A 19,125-nucleotide genomic window follows, 5' to 3' on the forward strand; every position below is an offset into this window, starting at 1 on the left:
GGTAGGTCAGGGCACTATTGAGAGAGGCCAGTTATGTATGTTCCTCTTAAAAAATTCATAGTCCACTTAGGGAAGAAACATGTAAATGGTAAGTATAAAATAATGTGTAGGGGCCAGGCGCAGTGGCTCATGCCTGTAATCTCAGCACTTTGGGCAGCTGAGGCGGGCGGATCACCTAAGGTCAGGAGTTTGAGACCAGCCTGGCTAACTTGGTGAAACCCTGTCTCTACTAAAAGTACAAAAATTAGCTGAGTGTGGTGGCAGGCACCTGTAATCCCAGCTACTCGGGAGGCTGAGGCAGAAGAATCGCTTGAACCCAGGAGGCGGAGGTTGCAGTGAAGCAAGATCACGCCACTGTACTCCAGCCTGGGTGACAAGAATGAGAATCCATCTTAAAAATGATAATGATAATGTGTAGGGTGCTTCTACTAAAAGGAATAAACTGTGGGAGAATAGCTGACTGGCTGAAGGAAAAAAAAGATAATGCATAGGGTGCTACTACCAAAGGAACAAACTGTGGGAGAATAGCTGAATGGCTGGTAGAAAGAGTTCTGAGAAAGGCACAGAGAAGCTGCAAAGACCGATTAGTTTAGGAGTGAGAGGTAGAGGAAAGGGCATTCCATAGTTTAGGAGTGAGAGGTAGAGGAAAGGGCATTCCAAAGAGATAGAGGAGTCTAAATTGTGAGTTGTGAACGTGAATTCGTGGCTTGTAGAAATTGTAAGTAGTTCAATATAAATTTTCTCTTCTTATAAAGCAACATACTCATTATAGAAAATACTGTAGAGTCAAAAGAAGAAACAAAATATATGCATTGTCCTACCAACCAGAAACCACCACTGTTGATATATTAGTATGCTCCCCCTCCCAGATTTTCTCTTTTTTCTTTTCAGTTTTTGTTTCTTTTGCCCTGTTGTTATTGGAAAATATATGTTTGTATCTTTTTTCACTTTATATCAAAAATGTGTTCCAATCATATGCTATTGATAAATTTGCTTAGTATTTATATCCCTTTGAGGAGACAAATGTACTTTGATTGACTTAACTATATCCCTGTGTTGAACGTTGGATTAGTTAGGCTTAGCTATGAAATTTGGGTTAATTCTAGTGTTGGTGATCATAATTCTCAGTCAAATGAAACAGTTTATTTCCAGTTTATACTACTTAATTTTTGCTTATTTTTAAGACAATTTTTTTAAAAAATTTTATTTTTTCTCACTCTGTTGTCCAGGCCAGAGTGCAGTGGCGCCATCATGGCTCACTGCAGCTCAACTTCCCAGGCTCATGCTATTCTCCTGCTTTAGCCCCCGAGTAGCTAGGACTACAGGTACACGCCATCATGGCTGGCTAATTCCTTTTAGTTTTTATAGAGATGGAGTCTCTCTGTATTGCCCAGACTTGCTTAATTTTCTTAAAGTATGTCAAGTAACACAGTGCTAGATATTAGATGCTCAGTAAGTACTTAATTAAATACTATATTTCATTTGTGGCCGGGCGTGGTGTCTCACGCCTATAATCCGAACACTTTGGGAGGCCAAGGCAGGCAGATCACCTGAGGTCAGGAGTTCAAGACCAGCCTGGCCAACATGGTAAAACTTCATCTCTACTAAAAATACAACAATTAGCCAGGCGTGGTGGCGAGCACCTGTAGTCCCAGCTACCTGGGAGGCTGAGGCAGGAGAATCATTTGAACCTGGGAGATGGAGGTTGCAGTGAGCTGAGATCGTACCAGTGCACTCCAGCCTGGTCAATAGAGCGAGACTGTGTCTCAAAAAAAAAAAAAAAAAAAAAAAAAAAAGTACATTTCCTACTCCTACATTTCTGCTGCAGTAGTCTGAGCATCCCTTATTATAGCACTCTATAACCAAGTTTCTGTGAAACCTAGATCAGCCTCTGAAATCAAATGGAACATTTTCCATTATTGATTAGGCATAGAATCCACTTTGTTTAACTAGTTGAGGGTAACAAGAGACATTTGAATCATTAACCGAGAAGATGACAGGTCTCCAGATGTGACCACTGTCTTCACTAGGTCAGTTATTATTTATTCAGTAGAAGAGTCTTTCAGTTTAAGTTGTATGGGGCTTTTAAAAAATGATTTCAAAAAACAACATGTATTTGCAATTCTTAAATTAGATCCAGGGGATTATTTTGATTGGTTAGACAATTGTTGCTGAGAATAAGGCTCAATCCCAAATTGAAACAAATTGTACTCTTTCACAGTCCCAGACTCCTCCTGTCGCTGTGACTCTCTAAAGCCCAATTGCATACTTTTTAAGCAGTAGAGGGACAAAGACAGCAAATCAACTGTTAGGTTGTAAATATACTTCGTGATTCACAGACTTGTCCAAGAATGAATTCAGTCCTATTCAGGGTTGATTTCTTTTAAATAGTATCTGATATCAAGTTGCAAGTTGCTCTGTTGTAAAATACCCAATCATCGGGCTCATGCTAATGAGATATAAGTGGCTGTCTTGCAGGGTCTCTTAACAGGTTTAATTGCTTTTAGTCTTGTAGGCTCGAAACAAAATTGTTAAATAAAATCCACATCTGCCGAACTTTCTAGATTATGAGCAAGTTTCAGCAAAAGGTTTCTCTTACTTCATCAGGAACAACAATCGAGTGGTTAGAACCAAAGATATCTTTATCAAACCACTATAAAAATGGAGCTGACCAGCCCTTTGCAACTGAGCAGAGTAAGCCGGTGGCAGTCCCAGAAGAGCGGCCTGTTGCAGAATCTGGACTATTAGCAAGGGTAAGGTAATATAAAAATATGGTTTTGATGTGAAAAATTAGGTATCACTGAAAAAGAGTCAGTTTTCATTGTCAGGGCATGCACATCAACTTAACACCTGAGCAACACTCTTGAAGATTCTAAAATATTTTAAACTGCACTGTTTTTGAAGAGGTCTCTGATATTAAACTTGTTGAATTTTCCAGGTTAAATTATGTGCCCTTCTTACTTTTAGTTTACTTTTGCTTGATAAAAATATATTTAAAAAATTGAAATTTATGTTTTTCTTTTCCTAGGAAACAGCTTACGAGATTTGCACAATGTTTATCTCTTACATTTCTTAACCCATTATCTTAACATTATTCATTAAGTTTATAATCTTAAAACTTAAGTCTTTTTCATAATAAGCACTTTACCAAGCCAGTTGTTTCAAGTATTACGCTACTTAAGATAGCACAGAATCTTAGGGTTTATATTTTTATAAACTATTATTCATTTCACATTTCTTAGAAGCTGAAGACGGTTTTATTCTATTCATAATCTACCACTATAACAAATCATATTGATTTTTTTGCCTTTTGTGTTCACATCTGTTATTTTAAGCTATTTTTACTTGATAAGCATTTTCCTATGTTGTACTAGTCTGTATAATTAAAGATTGAAGTAGTCTATTGAGTTAATGCCCCTATTGTTGAATATCTAGATTGTTTGGGGTTTTTTTTTTTTTTTTAGTTTATAAATAACACTTTATTATCTTGTTTCCAACGTTTTCTTTCTTTCTTTCTTTCTTTTTTTGACAGAGTTTCGCTCTTGTTGCCTGGCTGGAGTACAATGGCGTGATCTCAGCTCACCACAGCCTCCACCTCCGGGGTTCAAGTGATTCTCCTGCCTCAACCTCCCTAGTAGCTGGAATTACAGGCATGCACCACCACGCCCGGCTAATTTTGTATTTTTAGTAGAGATGGGGTTTCTCCATGTTGGTCAGGCTGGTCTCGAACTCTGGACCTCAGGTGATCCACCCGCCTCAGCCTCCCAAAGTGCTGGGATTACAGGTGTGAGCCAGCACACCTGGCCTTCTCCTATTTTTTTTTTTTTTTTAGCTTATCTTATAATAATAATATAATTTAGGTTATATTACCAAGTAGCGGCCGGGCATGGTGGCTCACGCCTGTAATCTCAGCACTTTGGGAGGCCGAGGTGGGGCAGATCACGAGGTCAGGAGATCGAGACCATCCTGGCTAACACAGTGAAACCCCATCTCTACTAAAAAAAATCTATATCTATATAGATATTGATATAGATATAGATATAGATATAAAATTAGCCAGGCATGGTGTTGGGCACCTGTAGTCCCAGCTACTTGGGAGACTGAGGCAAGAGAATGGCGTGAACCCAGGAGGTAGAGGTTGCAGTGAGCCGAGATTGCGCCACTGCACTCCAGCCTGAGCGACAGAGCAAGACTCCGTCTCAAAAAAAAAAAAAAAAAAGTTATACTACCAAGTAGCATTACTGAGTCAAGAGTAATGCATAGTTAATGGTACTTTATATATTCGTAAATTACTTCTTAGAAGAAATGTACGGCACAGGGACTTCCAAAGTTGACAAAAGTGTTGGCTTGATAAGGCAGGCATTGCAGGCAAGGGTTGGCAGGGGAGAAGAAAAAACAATAATATATAAAATGCTTTTTCTCTATAGCTGTTTGACTAGCTCATTTGTAGAATCAGCAGTTAAGAAGTATTTATTAAGCTTAGTATATGACAAGTCCAATGCTAAGAATTAGAGAAGAAGCAAAAATTGGAAGATACAGGTTTTTCACTGAAGAGACTTATAATGTGCTTGGAGTCACAACATATACACTGAAACAATGAGATGATAATATAAAGCAATATACTTTTTTTCTTAATTGATACCATGTAGGCTATTGGGATGGGGTATTCAGAGAAAGGAAGAAGACATATTGAGTGGGGTACATGAGAAATGCTTTGGAGAGAAAGTGGGATTGGAATTGAGCTTTGAAAGGAGACAGGATTTGAAGGGAGGAGGAAGAGAATGGGACTCTCAAGATGAAGGACTAACACTAGCAAGGATCCTAAGGCATGTGTGTTTATTGAGGAGAAAGCTTGCCTGGTAGTTTTAAACCCAGGATATGCCATTCAGTAGCATGTGAACCAATTAATTAACCACCCTTAGCTTCAACTTCCTCATCGGTAAGGTAGGGATAATACTAACTTTCAAGATCCTTATGAGGATCAATTGAATTTAGTAGAACACCTGGCTTATGGGAAATTATCACAGTATTTTTGGATTTTACAACTCTAAATGGCATTATTCATGTTCTCTGTGGAATGAAACTTCCAGGAGCACTGCTCCATAGAATGCAGTGTAAATTGTGCCCCCAAATAACATAAAAATAATGCAGAAGGGTTTAGTCTTAATGACAATAGCGTCATGATCATGGGGAAGAATGTGCTATGTTTAAGAAGATTGGTACATGATATGACTTGGAATAAAATGTGAATAGGATATGGAAGTAGACATGAAGACAAATGAATAGATTATGTGCATTTCAATTGAAAAATCAGTTGGATTTGTGACTGACTGGATATAGGGTTGGATCAAGTCAAGTCCCAAGTTTTTGAGTGTAAATGATTAGATAAAATTGTATTGTCATTCACGAAGCAAAATTAGGAAGAAAGAGACTTTTGAGAAAAAAGGTTTAGTATAATTATAAACATGTAAATTTTACATGAGAGGAGGATATATGATTATAAATATATATAAAAAACAAGGGGCTGGGTGTGGTGGCTCATGCCTGTAATCCCAGCACTTTGGGAAGCCAAGGCAGGTGGATCACTTGAGGTCAGGAGTTTGAGACCAGCCTGACCAACATGGCGAAACCTAATCTCTACTAAAAATACAAAAATTAGCCAGGTGTCGTGGCGTGTCCCTGTAATCTCAGCTACTTGGGAGGGTGAGGCAGTAGATTCACTTGAACCCAGGAGGTGGAGGTTGCAGTGAGCTAACACCACTGTACTGCAGCCTGGGCAACAGAGCAAGACCCTGTTTCAAAAAGAAAAAAGCAATTAAGGAACTGGGCGTGGTAGTGGGCACCTGTAATCCCAGCACTTTTGGGAGGCCAAGGCGGGTGGATCACTCGAGGTCAGGAGCTTGAGACCAACCTGGCCAACATGGTGAAACCCCATCTCTACTAAAAACACAAAAATGAGCTGGATGCGGTGGTGCACGCCGGTAATCCCAGCGACTCTGGAGGCTGGAGGAGACATTCTTCATTCTTTTTGAAAAATTCTATTTTCCCTGCAAAAAAGAAAAATAGTTCATATGTGATATATATGGCAAAACTGCAATATGTTCAATATCAACAATAATGGGGCTCTCTGAAGGAAATTTATTCCATGGCCAAATAGTTACAGTTCTGAAAGATTTTTGCCCATACTCAGATTCACTTAGGTCAAATGTAAATGTCTTCAAATCTGATATTTATATTTTTGTCCTCAATGGATATGAATAGGTAGCTAAAATACTAGACTTTTGCTTTGTTTTGCATCAAGGAGCCTGAAGAAATAAATGCAGATGATGAGATAGAGGATACATGTGACAACAAAGAAGATGACCTGGGAGCTGTAGAAGAACAACGTAGTGTCATCCTACATCTCTTGTCACAGCTTAAGCTGGGCATGGATTTAACGAGAGTAAGTAATGGCATAAGCTGGCTATGGAGATTGTTAAGGGCTGTACCAGTAATTCTTCATGTTTATGTCAGGACTTTTTATTTATTTATTTACTTTGTTAATATTTTAATTTTTTTTTTTCAAGACAGAGTTTCACTCTTATTGCCCAGACTGGAGTGCAGTGGTGCAATCTCGGCTCACTGCAACCTCCACTTCCTGGGTTCAAGCGATTCTCTTGCCTCATCCTCCTGGGTAGCTGGGATTATAGGCACCCACCACCACGCCCAGCTAATTTTTTGTAGTTTTGGTAGAGATGGGGTTTCACCATGTTGGCCAGGCAAGTCTCAAGCTCCTGACCTTGTGATTCTCCCACCTCAGCCTCCCAAAGTGCTGAGATTACAGGCATGAGCCACCACACCTGGCTGATCTTTCTATTTTTTGTGATTTTTATTTTTTATGATTTTTTTTTTTTTTAGTCTCCTGATCAGCATTTTTTATTTTCATAAAAAATGGCTTTCTTGGCCAGGCACTGTGGCTCAGGCCTGTAATCAGGCTGGCCTTGAACTCCTGATCTCAAATGATCCACTGTCCTCGGGAGGCCGAGGTGAAACCCGTCTCAGGAGGCTGAGACAGGTGGATCACTTGAGGTCAGAAGTTCAAGACCAACCTGGCCAACGTGGTGAAACCCCAACTCAGGAGGCTGAGGCGGGCAGATCACTTTAAATCAGGAGTTCAAGACCAGCCTGGCCAACATGACAAAACCCTGTCTTAGGAGGTGGCTGAGGTGGGCGGATCACTTGAGGTCAGGAGTTTGGGACCAGCCCGGCCAATGTGGTGAAACCCCGTCTCTACTAAAAATACAAAAATTAGCCGGGCATGGTGGCCTGTAGTCCCCAGCTACTCGGGAGGCTGAGGTGGGAGGATCTCTTGATCCTGGGTGGTGGAGGTTGCAGTGAGCTGAGATTGTGCCACTGCACTCTAGTCTGAGCAACAGAGCAAGACTCCATCACTAAAAAAAAGGCTTTCTGGTTTTCTTGTGCAGCAGGAAGTTGTCTGGCAAATAATACCAATCGTCTTTGAGTTTCAGAACAAAATTAAAGGGGTCCATTGGTATACTATACTGGAAAATGTAGAGAAAATTATGTAATCCTACAAAACTATGAAAGGCACTTTCACTTACTTCCCACATGCGGATCATGCATTTGGGTATTATCTATAACAGGAGTCTGCAGACTTTTTCTGTAAAGGGCCAGATAGTAAATATTTGCAGCTATGTGGACATAGGTCTCTGTTGTAGCTGTTCAACTCTGCCTTTGTAGTATAAAAGTAGCCATAGACAATATACTGGATTGGGCATGGCTGTATTCCAACAAAACTTCATTTACTAAAACAGGAGGCCAGATTTAACCCAAAGACTACAGTTTGCAGATTCCTGGCCAAAAGCTTTGCTACTTTAAGTGTGATCTGAAGACCAGTAGCATCGCCATCACCTGGAAACTTGTTAGGAATGCAGAATCTCAGGCCCCAGTCGCAGACGTGGTGGACCAGAATCTGTATTTTAATAAGATCCTTTATGATTCATATATACATTAAAGTTTGAGAAGCACTAATCTATAGTTTTTAATTTTAGGCCAGTTTTCTCTGTTCCCAGTTTATTTAACTAGTGTGTCTTAATTTGTCTTAACAATTAAATCCATGACATTATTTAAAAAGCCAATCAAGTTCAAAACCTATATATGTCAAATATATATTACTTTAGGGTTATTTACTTTGAATTACTGATGAAACAATTTTGCATTGTTTTAGGAGATAGATATCAATTGGAGATTTTTTTGATGCCATTGAAGGTAGATTTAAAACATTGTTTCCAACGAATTGTTCATCTGAAAATATAACTTAAATAGAAAGCATAAGAAGCAGACATTTTAGGAATTAATAAAGAAACCCATAAAGCTTTCATTATTTATATAGCTTCAGTATTTCAGCTGGGAATCATTTCTGTTCTAGAAATATTTTCATATTAATGGTTCAGAAAAGACCTCATAGTTGTGAAACTGGTTAAAAATGAATAGTCTTCTGAATGGGGTTGTTTGGTATTAACATGGTGTTTGCAGTCCCTGAGATTTGCATTTATAAGGCGCAAGAACAGCATTGAAGTTTATGAGGCATAAGAGCATTTGAAAAAAGTGTGCTGTAATAGTAATCCACATGGTAGAAGTTCTCTCATGGCATGAATAACTGCATATACTATACTTTCTCCACATTTGTACCTTGTTGATTAAAAAGTTGTATGTGGCTGGGTGTGGTGGCTCATGCCTGTAATCTCAGCACTTTAGGAGGCCAAGGCAGGTGGATCACATGAGCCCAAGAGTTCAAGACCAGCCTAGACAACATGGCAAAACCCTGTCTGTACTAAAAAATACAAAAATTAGCTGGGCATGATGGTGCACGACTGCGATCCCAGCTACTAGGTGGCTGAGATACAAGAAATGCTTGAACCTGGGAGGTGGAGGTTGCAGTGAACCGAGACTGCCACTGCACTCCAGCCTGGGCAACGAAGCGAGACCCTGTCTCAAAAAAAAGGAAAGAAAGAAAGTTGTATGTGTTACACATATATTACATTAATATTAACCAACCACAAATTAAGAACATCTATACAACATTTAATGGAATGATACTTTTCAGGCAATATTAAAGAGCCTGGTGGCCGGGTGCCGTGGCTCACACCTGTAATTCCAGCACTTTGGGAAGCTGAGGCAGGTGGATCATTTGAAGTCAGGAGTTGGAGACCAGCCTGGCCAACATGGTGAAACCCTGTCTCTACTAAAAACAAAGAAATTAGCCTAGCGTGGTGGCACACGCCTGTAATCTCAGCTGCTTGGGGAGTTGAGGCAGGAGAATCTCTTGAACCCAGGAGTCAGAGGTTACAGTAAGCCGAGGTTGCACCACCACACTCTAGCCTGTGCGACAGAGCTAGATTCCGTCTCAAAAAATAAACAAATAAATAAAGATAGTCTGGTGACTAAACTTCTGTCACAGCTATGTCTTATCTAATAATAACACTTACTTAACAAATATTTACTGGGCCCTTGTTATATTCCAGACACTGTGCTAGCTCTTGGGACAGCAACAAAGAAGATAACCATGGTCCTAACCTTCATATTGTGAATAAGTAATATGCACTTTCCCTACTGTTCATTTTGTTCCTTTTTAAATAATAATATGAAATTAGTGTAAACACAGAAAATTTTAGAAAACCAAAGAAAATCTATCATTTCACTACCCTAACATAACACAGCTCTCACTTTTGGTATTCCTGTCTAATCTTTCTTCACTTTGTCATAGTTTATATGCAGTTTTGTTTTACTTCCTTTTTTCAGTTAATTTTTGTGTGTGTGAAATGTGTTAAACACACAGAAGACTGAATGGAATACATATAAACATTCAAAGAAAAAAGATAAAATGAATACCCTTGTATCTACCTCTGATATTAAGCTATAGAACATTGCCTGAACTTGGAATCTCTGAGTTCCCCTCTCAGTTATAGTCCTCTACTTTTTCTTCCACATAACAATTTACTTTACTTTTGTGTCAATTATCCCTCTACTTTTTGCTATGGTTTTACTGCTTTTTTGTACTCCATAATGATGTTTAGAAAAAAATGAATAGCTAACATAAGCTTAGCATAAGGAAAGGACTGCGTTGCCATTTGTAGAAAACAGCTCCCAGAAAAAGATAAGTTAAACATTTGAGTCTCTGGCTTTAGCTTTTTATGTTATTGAGAAAGTTTAGAAGAGCCCTTTGTAGTGAAATTAGAAGGCAAAGTTGCGAGTCCTGTAAAATATACATCCCAGAGCATTTGGTGTGAGCCAGCTGCAGGAGGAATGTGGGCTGGGGAAGTGAACTGCTCAGTATTCTCAGTTTCAGAGCAAACTGTGACCTACCTCCAACTCTCAGGAATAGATTGAAGTTAGAAGGCATCTGTTGGGGAAATGAGCATCTTCAGCCAATCCAGACAGCAGAACATGGAGAGGAGAGTAAGAATTTCACCAGCGGATAGTCAACACAAGCCAAATACAGATACACTTGGAATCAGTTTCACTAGGCTTTTTTATCCTCAGGTTTGAAAAGATGATACAATGGCAGCATGAAGCGTGTGGATGACAGTCTTCAGTATGTCTGTCTCTTGAGTCACATCACTCTAATCTGGACCAGGATTTCCTTTAGCTTTCTCTTTGGCTAAATCTGTTTACTGTATCCATTTCTTCTTTCTTGGTTGCCTCTCATTTTGTTGGAATACATCCTCCATTAATTTCTCAGGAAGATTTGTAAGAAGAAAATGTGAACATGTGTGTCTGAAATGTCTATGTTGCCTTCATGTTTCATTGCTGGTTTAGATAGAATTTGTTGCTTGTGGCCAGGTGCAGTGGCTCACGCCTGTAATCCCAGCACTTTGGGAGGCCGAAGCAGGCAGATTACTTGAGGCCAGGAGTTCGAGACCAGCCTGGCCAACATGACAAAATCCCATCTCTACTAAAAGTACAAAAATTAGCCAGGCATGGTGGCACATGCCTGTAATCCCAGCCACTCAGGAGGCTAAGGCACAGGAATCACTTGAACCTGGGAGGTGGAGGTTGCAGTGAGCTGAGATCACGCCACTGCACTCCAGCCTGGGTGACAGAGTGAGACTCCATCTCAAAAAAAAAAAAAAGAATTTGTTATTTTTAAATAATTATCTTTTATAATGTCTCCTTGCTACAGGGTTCTAATGAAAAGACTGAAGTCATTCTGATTCCTAATCTTTTGTTTGTGACTTGTTTTGTAGTTTTTCTCTCCAAAATTGTTTAGAATCTTTTCTTTGTCATGTCTTGATATTATGACATTGATGTAGATTTCTTTTATCCGTTGTATCTGGGTACTTGGTGGGCCTTTTCAGTGTGACAACTCATGGTTTTGAGTTCTCTGCAATTTTCTTGAATTATTTCTTTGATGATTGTATTAGGGTTCTCTCGAAGGATGGAAATAATAGGATAGATAGATACATAAAGGGGAGTGTATTAAGGAGTATTGAGTCACATAATCACAAGGTGAAGTCCCATAATAGGCCATCTGCAAGCTGAGGAGCAAGGAATCCAGTCTGAGTTCCCAAACTTCAAAAGTAGGGAAGCCAGCAGTGCAGCTTTCAGTCTGTGGTTGAAGGTCTAAGAGTCCAAAAGTGAAGAACTTGGAGTCCGACGTTTGAGGGCAGGATGCATCCAGCACAGGAGAAAGATGTGGGCCAGAAGACTCAGCAAGTCTAGTCCTTCCATGTTCCCTTGCCAGCTTTTATCCTAGCAGCTGATTAGATGGTGCCGACGCAGATTGAGGGTGGGTCTACCTCTCCCAGTCCACTGACTCAAATGTTATTCCCCTTTGGCAACACCCTCACAGATGCACCCAGGAACATTACTTTGCATCCTTCAATCCAATCAAGTTGACACTCAATATTAACCATCACAATGATTTTTCTTCCAATTTTTTGTTTGTTTGTTTGTTTGTTTTCTCTGAAATCCTTATTATATGGCCATTGGACTTCCTGGTCTGGTCTTTTATTTTTCTCTCCTACTTTTCTTTTTCTCTCTTTGTCTGGCTTTGGTGTTTTGGGAGATTTCTTCACCTTTTATCTTTTAACCCTTCTTTTGACTTTTAATTATTGTTATGTTTTTAAATGTACTGATTTTTTTAAAAAGCATTCTTGTTGTATGTATATAATATCTTCTTAATTCTCTGAAGATATTATTTTTTGTTTTTATTTTTCCCCTCCTTTGAGGTTTCTGTTTCTCCAAATCCGTTTCTTTATTTTGTTCTTTATATTCCTAGTTAGAGGTTTTCTCGGAAATCAGTATTTCTTTTCTGCTCACAATTAAGTTTAGGGAAACTAAAACCTGACTTTAAGCTTCAACACATAGGTGGCGCCTATGTTTTTCATTGTCCCATAATCTGGATGGGCCATTTGTTGGGAAACTTGGTGTCAGTATCATTAGGTTTTTCCTCTAGGTTTAGTCAAATTTCCCAGAAGAAAAATTTTTTCGGCCGGGCGCAGTGGCTCAAGCCTGTAATCCCAGCACTTTGGGAGGCTGAGACGGGCGGATCACGAGGTCAGGAGATCGAGACCATCCTGGCTAACACGGTGAAACCCTGTCTCTACTAAAAAAAAAAATACAAAAACCTAGCCGGGTGAGGTGGCGGGCGCCTGTAGTCCCAGCTACTCGGGAGGCTGAGGCAGGAGAATGGCGTAAACCCGGGAGGCGGAGCTTGCAGTGAGCCGAGATCCGGCCACTGCACTCCAGCCTGGGCGACAGAGCGAGACTCCGTCTCAAAAAAAAAAAAAAATTTTTTTTCATCTCGCACTTGGTGAGTCCAAAAGTAGTTAAAAAGGAGAAGAAGGCTGCATGAGAGAGGGTGTTAATAGCTAGCATTTAGTTTACATGAAGTTATTAAATGCCCTTGTTATGTATCACTTGGTATCCTCTCTCTTAGAATTCCTTGCTATTCTCCAGTCTAGAGAATAGACCACCTTGTTTATCCGGAGGCTAAACCTCTAGACTTTGAGGTCTAAGAGGGTAGTTACTAACAGTGTGGAGTTGGGGGTATGAGTTAGGCATCTAATTGCTTTCCATACAGATTTTACTCAGTTATTTTTATTTTAGCATTTCTGTGAACCCCCAGATCCAGAGGCACCTAGTGCTGTCAGCTCCTGAGCCTTTTCAGGAATCTGTGCATGTTGTAATCTACTGCCTGAGTTTCAGCTTTCTCGTTAGGAACTCTCAAAATTTTGTTGTGTTTTGTCTACTTTCCTGGTATCTCTGGGTTTGTCTTTATATGAAGTTTATTTAATTTCAGTGGAATTTTGGTAGAAAATGAAATTAAGATGCATGTATTCAGTTCACCAACTGAACCTGCAACATCCACTGTCTTTTGTATTATTTATATCATCTTCAAAACCATCTTTTTAAATGACTATAATAGTCATTAAATGAAAGTTCCCTACTTCAGTTAGCTAGAACCATAGTTCAAAATGGAGGTTGTTCTAATTATTTTTTCACATTGCTTTTCCTTCATTCAATTATTTATTTCCTAAGGCTAGATTCTTAGAATAATAAGTACTAGGCTAAATAGTTAAGAGCATCTTAGGGCTCTCGAAAAATATTGCCAGATTTTGCTTTCTCACAGGTTTGAACCATTTTGCAGTGCCTTTCCGAACTCTGCTTTAAGTAAAATACTTAATCTTTCTTACACTTACCTGGTTTTAAGTATAAAAAGTTCTCTTATTGGAAATAGTTCTCTTGTACTTAAGATTAAATATATGTTGCAGTTTTTGCTTCGGTCTGTGATCTCTTTAGTCTGTTCTCAGGGAATGACATTTATTGACTCTTCTCATGTCTTGGTCATTCATCTACAATTTAATTTTAACATAGGAAAGGAGCAAAGGCAGGCTAACATTTACTTTGAGTTTTAATGCTGTTTCCCTGGTGATACTTTTATCCAGTCTAGAAGTTTGAGGATTTTTTTGAAGTTTCTTCTAACCCTCTTGAATTTATGTTTAATCTTGGGCAGGTTTGCATTTCCTTGTAAGAATGCTTTTTTTTTTTTTTTTTTTCCAGATAGGGTCTCACTCTGTTGCTCAGGTACAAGTGCAGTGGCACAGTCATGGCTTATCGTAGCCTCGACCTCCCAGGCTCAAGTGATCCTCCCACCTCAGCCTCCTGAGCAGCTGGGACTACAGGCACAAGGCACCATGCCCAGCTAATTTTCGTATCTTTTATAGAGACAGGGTTCCACTATGTTGCCTCGGCTGGTCTCGAACTACTGTGCTGAAACAGTCCTCCCAACTTGGCCTCCCAAAGTGCTGTGATTATAGGCATGAGACCCTGTGCCTGGCCAAGAATGCTTATTTTTTAATGTGACTAAACACTTTTTCTTTATGACTTTGTTTTTAATACCCATCTAGAATGAAATGTTTTCAGAGAGAGAACAGTTGTCTACAGATATGCTACACATGGATTAAATTTCCCCTCTTTCATTGATTGTCGTTGTTGTTTTAGGTGGTGCTTCCTACATTTATCCTAGAGAAGCGTTCCTTGCTGGAAATGTATGCAGACTTTATGTCTCATCCAGACCTATTTATAGCCATCACTAATGGAGCCACAGCTGAGGACAGAATGATTCGCTTTGTTGAGTACTACCTTACCTCATTTCATGAAGGCCGTAAGGGAGCCATTGCTAAAAAACCATACAATCCTATCATTGGAGAAACATTTCACTGTTCCTGGAGGATGCCAAAAAGCGAGGTAGCATCCAGTGTTTTTAGCAGTTCTTCCACCCAGGGAGTCACAAATCATGCTCCTTTATCGGAGGAGTCTTTGAACCAGGTGGGAGCAGACTGTTATACAGTCAGATTTGTTGCTGAGCAGGTTTCTCATCATCCTCCAGTCTCAGGATTTTATGCAGAATGTACAGAGAGGAAGATGTGTGTAAACGCGCATGTCTGGACTAAGAGCAAGTTCTTAGGCATGTCAATAGGCGTGACAATGGTTGGAGAAGGTAAGTAGAAAAATTATTTTACATATATATATATATTTTTTTTTTTTTCAAGCAGGAATGAAAGTTTATTTAAAAAGGCTTTAGAACAGGAAAGAAAGGATAGTTCGTTTGGAAGAAACCCAAGCAGGCACGTGAAGGTCAAGTGCCTGTTTTACAATTTTTAATATCAAACTACAATCTTAAATTTAGGAACCCTAGATAAATATTAACTATAAGTTTAAAATGTTAAGTTAATTTTTAGCTCCAATTCCTAGAGTGTTCCAGAATGCTTCTTGGGGGGGATGGGAGGAGTATATCTATGAACTAATGTAAATTCTCTTTTTAAATTATTTTTTTCTGATTTTAAATATTTCCTTTCTTTTCTTTTTTTTGAGATGGAGTCTCACTCTGTCGCCCAGGCTGGAGTGCAGTGGCGCGATCTCAGCTCACTGCAACCTCTGCCTCCCAGGTTCAAGCAATTCTTCTGCCTCAGACTCATGAGTAGCTGGGATTACAGGCGCCTGCCACCATGCCACCACACCCAGCTAATTTTTGTATTGTTAGTAGAGACGGGGTTTCACCATGTTGGTTAGGCTGGTCTCAAATTCCTGACCTCTGATGATCCACCTGCCTCGGCCTCCCAAAGTGATGGGATTACAGGCATGAGCCACTGTGCCTGGCGATTTTAAGTATTTCTTATCAAATATTTAGAAAACTAGAAAAGTACAAAGCAGAAAATAAAAGCTTCTGTAATGCCTGCATCCATATATATATATATAATTTAATATTTTATACTTTTTCTGTGTGTGTATATTCAGGACTTTTAGCCTTATAAAATTAGAATTAATAATATATAGTTTTGTGTCCTGCTTTTTAATTAAATATATTTGTTTTCTCATGTCATTAATAAAACATTTTAATGACTGCATAATATTCTATGAAATATATTTTCCATCTTTTATTTAAACATTTCCCTTTATTTGGACATTGAGGTTGGTCCCAAATTTTTATTATTATAAAAATCACAAAAAAATAGGTAAATCTTTTTTTTTTAATGTATTTTTTTTTTTTTTTTTTTTTAAGAAACAGGGTCTTGGCCGGGCGCGGTGGCTCAAGCCTGTAATCCCAGCACTTTGGGAGGCCTAGACAGGCGGATCACGAGGTCAGGAGGTCGAGACCATCCTGGCTATCATGGTGAAACCCCGTCTCTACTAAAAAAAAAATACAAAAAAACTAGCCGGGCGAGGTGGCGGGCGCCTGTAGTCCCAGCTACTCGGGAGGCTGAGGCAGGAGAATGGTGTGAACCCGGGAGGCGGAGCTTGCAGTGAGCTGAGATCCGGCCACTGCACTCCAGCCTGGGTGACAGAGCCAGACTCCGTCTCAAAAAAAAAAAAAAAAAAAAAAAAAGAAACAGGGTCTTGCTCTGTTGCCCAGGCTGAAGTGCAGTAGCATAGTCATAACTAACTGCAGCCTTGACCTACTCGGCTCAAGCCATCCTCCTGCCTCAGCCTCCCAAGTAGCTAGGACTACAGGCATGCACCACCATGCTAGCCTAATTTTTTTTATTTTTCTTTTTAGAGACAGGGTCTCAATATGTTGCCCAGGCTGGTCATGAACTCCTCCTGGGCTCAAGTGATCTTTTGGCCTCTACCTCCAGGCATTAGCCTGTAATATCAGCACTTTAGGAGATGGAGGCCAGAGGTACTATTCATAGAATATTTAGGTGCTATTCATAGAATATTTAAAAATACATACTGATAAAATTTAATTCTACTTCATCAGAAGATTGTAAAAAATTATTTTTGGAAATACAGTGTTTTTTGACCAAGAATATGAAACAAAAACAAAAATCTCCACAGAAATTATTGAAGAGTTAATGAAAATATAATGACAGGAAAAAAACTACCACTTTTATGTTAAAGGAAAATGCTTATGCAAAGAACACTTTGCTCTGAATGTCATTTTACAATGTAAGCATGGCAGCATTTAAGCCTGTCACTCTAATATTTTGAGATTGTGTTTTAGTCATTATGAAGAAAATATCCTCTTTTTCAGTTTTCCCCATTTTTAAGTTCTGTTGTAGTATGTCTTACCAATTTCCAAATAATATTTCAAGTTAATTACAACTTTTATAACATTAGAAAGTACTCTCTCGTGTGTGTGTGTGTGTGTGTGTGTGTGTGTGTGACGTTGTGTAGCTGTGTCACCCAGGTTGAAGTGCAGTGGGGCCATCTCGGCTCACTGCAATCTCTGCCTCCCAGGCTTAGGCCATCCTCCCACCCCAGCTTCCACAGTAGCTGGGATTACAGGCATGCACCACCATGCCCAACTAATTTTTGTATTTTTTTGTAGAGAAGAGATTTTGCCATGTTGCCCAGGCTGGTCTCAAACTTGTGAGCTCAAGTGAGCCACTACACCCAGCTGAAATCATTCATATTTTATTAGTTTAAAAAAAAAAGTTTGGCCGGGCGCGGTGGCTCAAGCCTGTAATCCCAGCACTTTGGGAGGCCGAGACGGGCGGATCACGAGGTCAGGAGATCGAGACCATCCTGGCTAACCCGGTGAAACCCCGTCTCTACTAAAAAATACAAAAAAAACTAGCCGGGCGAGGTGGCGGGCGCCTGTAGTCCCAGCTACTCGGGAGGCTGAGGCAGGAGAATGGCGTGAACCCGGGAGGCGGAGCTTGCAGTGAGCTGAGATCCGGCCACTGCACTCCAGCCTGGGCGGCAGAGCGAGACTCCGTCTCAAAAAAAAAAAAAAAAAGTTTGCTACCCTTCGTTATAAACTCCATAACATTAGCCTTAAGCACTTCATAGATCAATTTGCTTATTTTATAAGTGAAAGAAAAAAGTCTAGAGGTGATGAGACATGTCTAAGGTCATAAAGGTTAAGGAATCGACACATTTAGAATCATATTCTTTGACACTCTTCCAAAGGACAGTTAGTCTTACCAGTTCATGTAACAGTAAGAATCTGGGAATGGTAGCCTCTCACACTACAAGAAAGGAAATACTTCAAGAAGTGAAGAAAAGCTGAGCACAGTGGCTCACATCTGTAATCTCAGTACTTCGCTGAGCTAAAGTGGAAGGATAGCTTGAGCCCAGGAGTTGGAGACCAGACTGGGCAACATAATGAGAGCCTATCTCTGCAAAAGTAAATTTAAAAAAATTAACTGGGCATGGTGGCTTGCTTCTATAATCCCAGGTACTTGGGAGACTGAGGTGGCAGGATCACTTGAGCTCGGGAAATTGAGGCAGCAGTGAGCCGTGATGGTGCCACTGCACACCAGCTGCGTGACAGAGGAGGACCTTGTCTCAAATGTAAAATTTTTTAAAAAAGAAATGGAGAAAAGCATTCATATCTTAACCATGCTTTAATTATAAAGGAGGTATGTAAATAATTTTTTATTGTGCTGCTATATATTAGTGGAATATATTGGAAATTAAATGGTTATCGATATCCGCAACAGAAAGTAAGTAAAAATCAGGAATGGTGCTGGGTGCGGTGGCTCATGCCTGTAATCCCAGCACTTTGGGAGGCCGAGGTGGGTGGATCACCTGAGTTCAGGAATTCAAGACCAGCCTGGCCAACATGGTGAAACTCTGTCTCTACTAAAAATACAAAAAAAGTAGTCAGGTGTGGTGGCGGGTGCCTGTAATCCCAGCTACTTGGGAGGCTGAGGCAGGATAATCGCTTGAACCTGGGAGGCAGAGGTTACAGTGAGCCGAGGTTGTGCCATTGCACTCCAGCCTGGGCATCAAGAGTGAAACTCCGTCTCAAAAAAAAAAAGACTTAAAATATATACAAGTATGTTGTCTGTCATCTGACAGCTCTCATTATGTATAAATATATTATAGCCAGAACCATGTATTTTATGAAATGGTTCAATAAACCTTAATTTATTGTTGCCCTTTGTGAAGACTAAGAGCAATACAAAAAAAAATAGTTGATGTTGCTTTATGTAGGCTACTTTAGAATCTCATTTTGTCTCTTCGCATATCCTAAAAATTGACTATATTAAAATATTTAAACACGTCCCCTTATTTGTGAACATTAAGAAGTGAGTGCTTAACGAGCATTTATTAAAAGGGAGATGCCATAAACGTTTGGACTAGTAGTACATATCCACTTCAATATGTGGT

At 39.7% G+C, this 19,125-nt stretch overlaps 1 protein-coding gene across 3 annotated transcripts in view; it reads left to right on the forward strand.

Moving 5' to 3' along the window:
* The window catches only part of OSBPL11 (oxysterol binding protein like 11), a 74,740-nt gene that overhangs the window by 36,661 nt on the left and 18,954 nt on the right, over positions 1-19,125 (forward strand). Inside the window, exons 7-9 of one of the 3 annotated variants that reach the window (XM_005547923.4) lie at positions 2,608-2,753; positions 6,302-6,442; positions 14,506-15,004. In XM_005547923.4, coding sequence (XP_005547980.3) covers positions 2,608-2,753; positions 6,302-6,442; positions 14,506-15,004 — 786 coding nt within the window. The remainder of the gene's footprint in view (positions 1-2,607; positions 2,754-6,301; positions 6,443-14,505; positions 15,005-19,125) is intronic. The other 2 variants (XR_012431618.1, XM_045385533.2) reach the window with 2 other exon arrangements.

Source organism: Macaca fascicularis, chromosome 2 (genome assembly GCF_037993035.2).
Source record: "Macaca fascicularis isolate 582-1 chromosome 2, T2T-MFA8v1.1".
Classification (NCBI taxonomy): domain Eukaryota; kingdom Metazoa; phylum Chordata; class Mammalia; order Primates; family Cercopithecidae; genus Macaca; species Macaca fascicularis.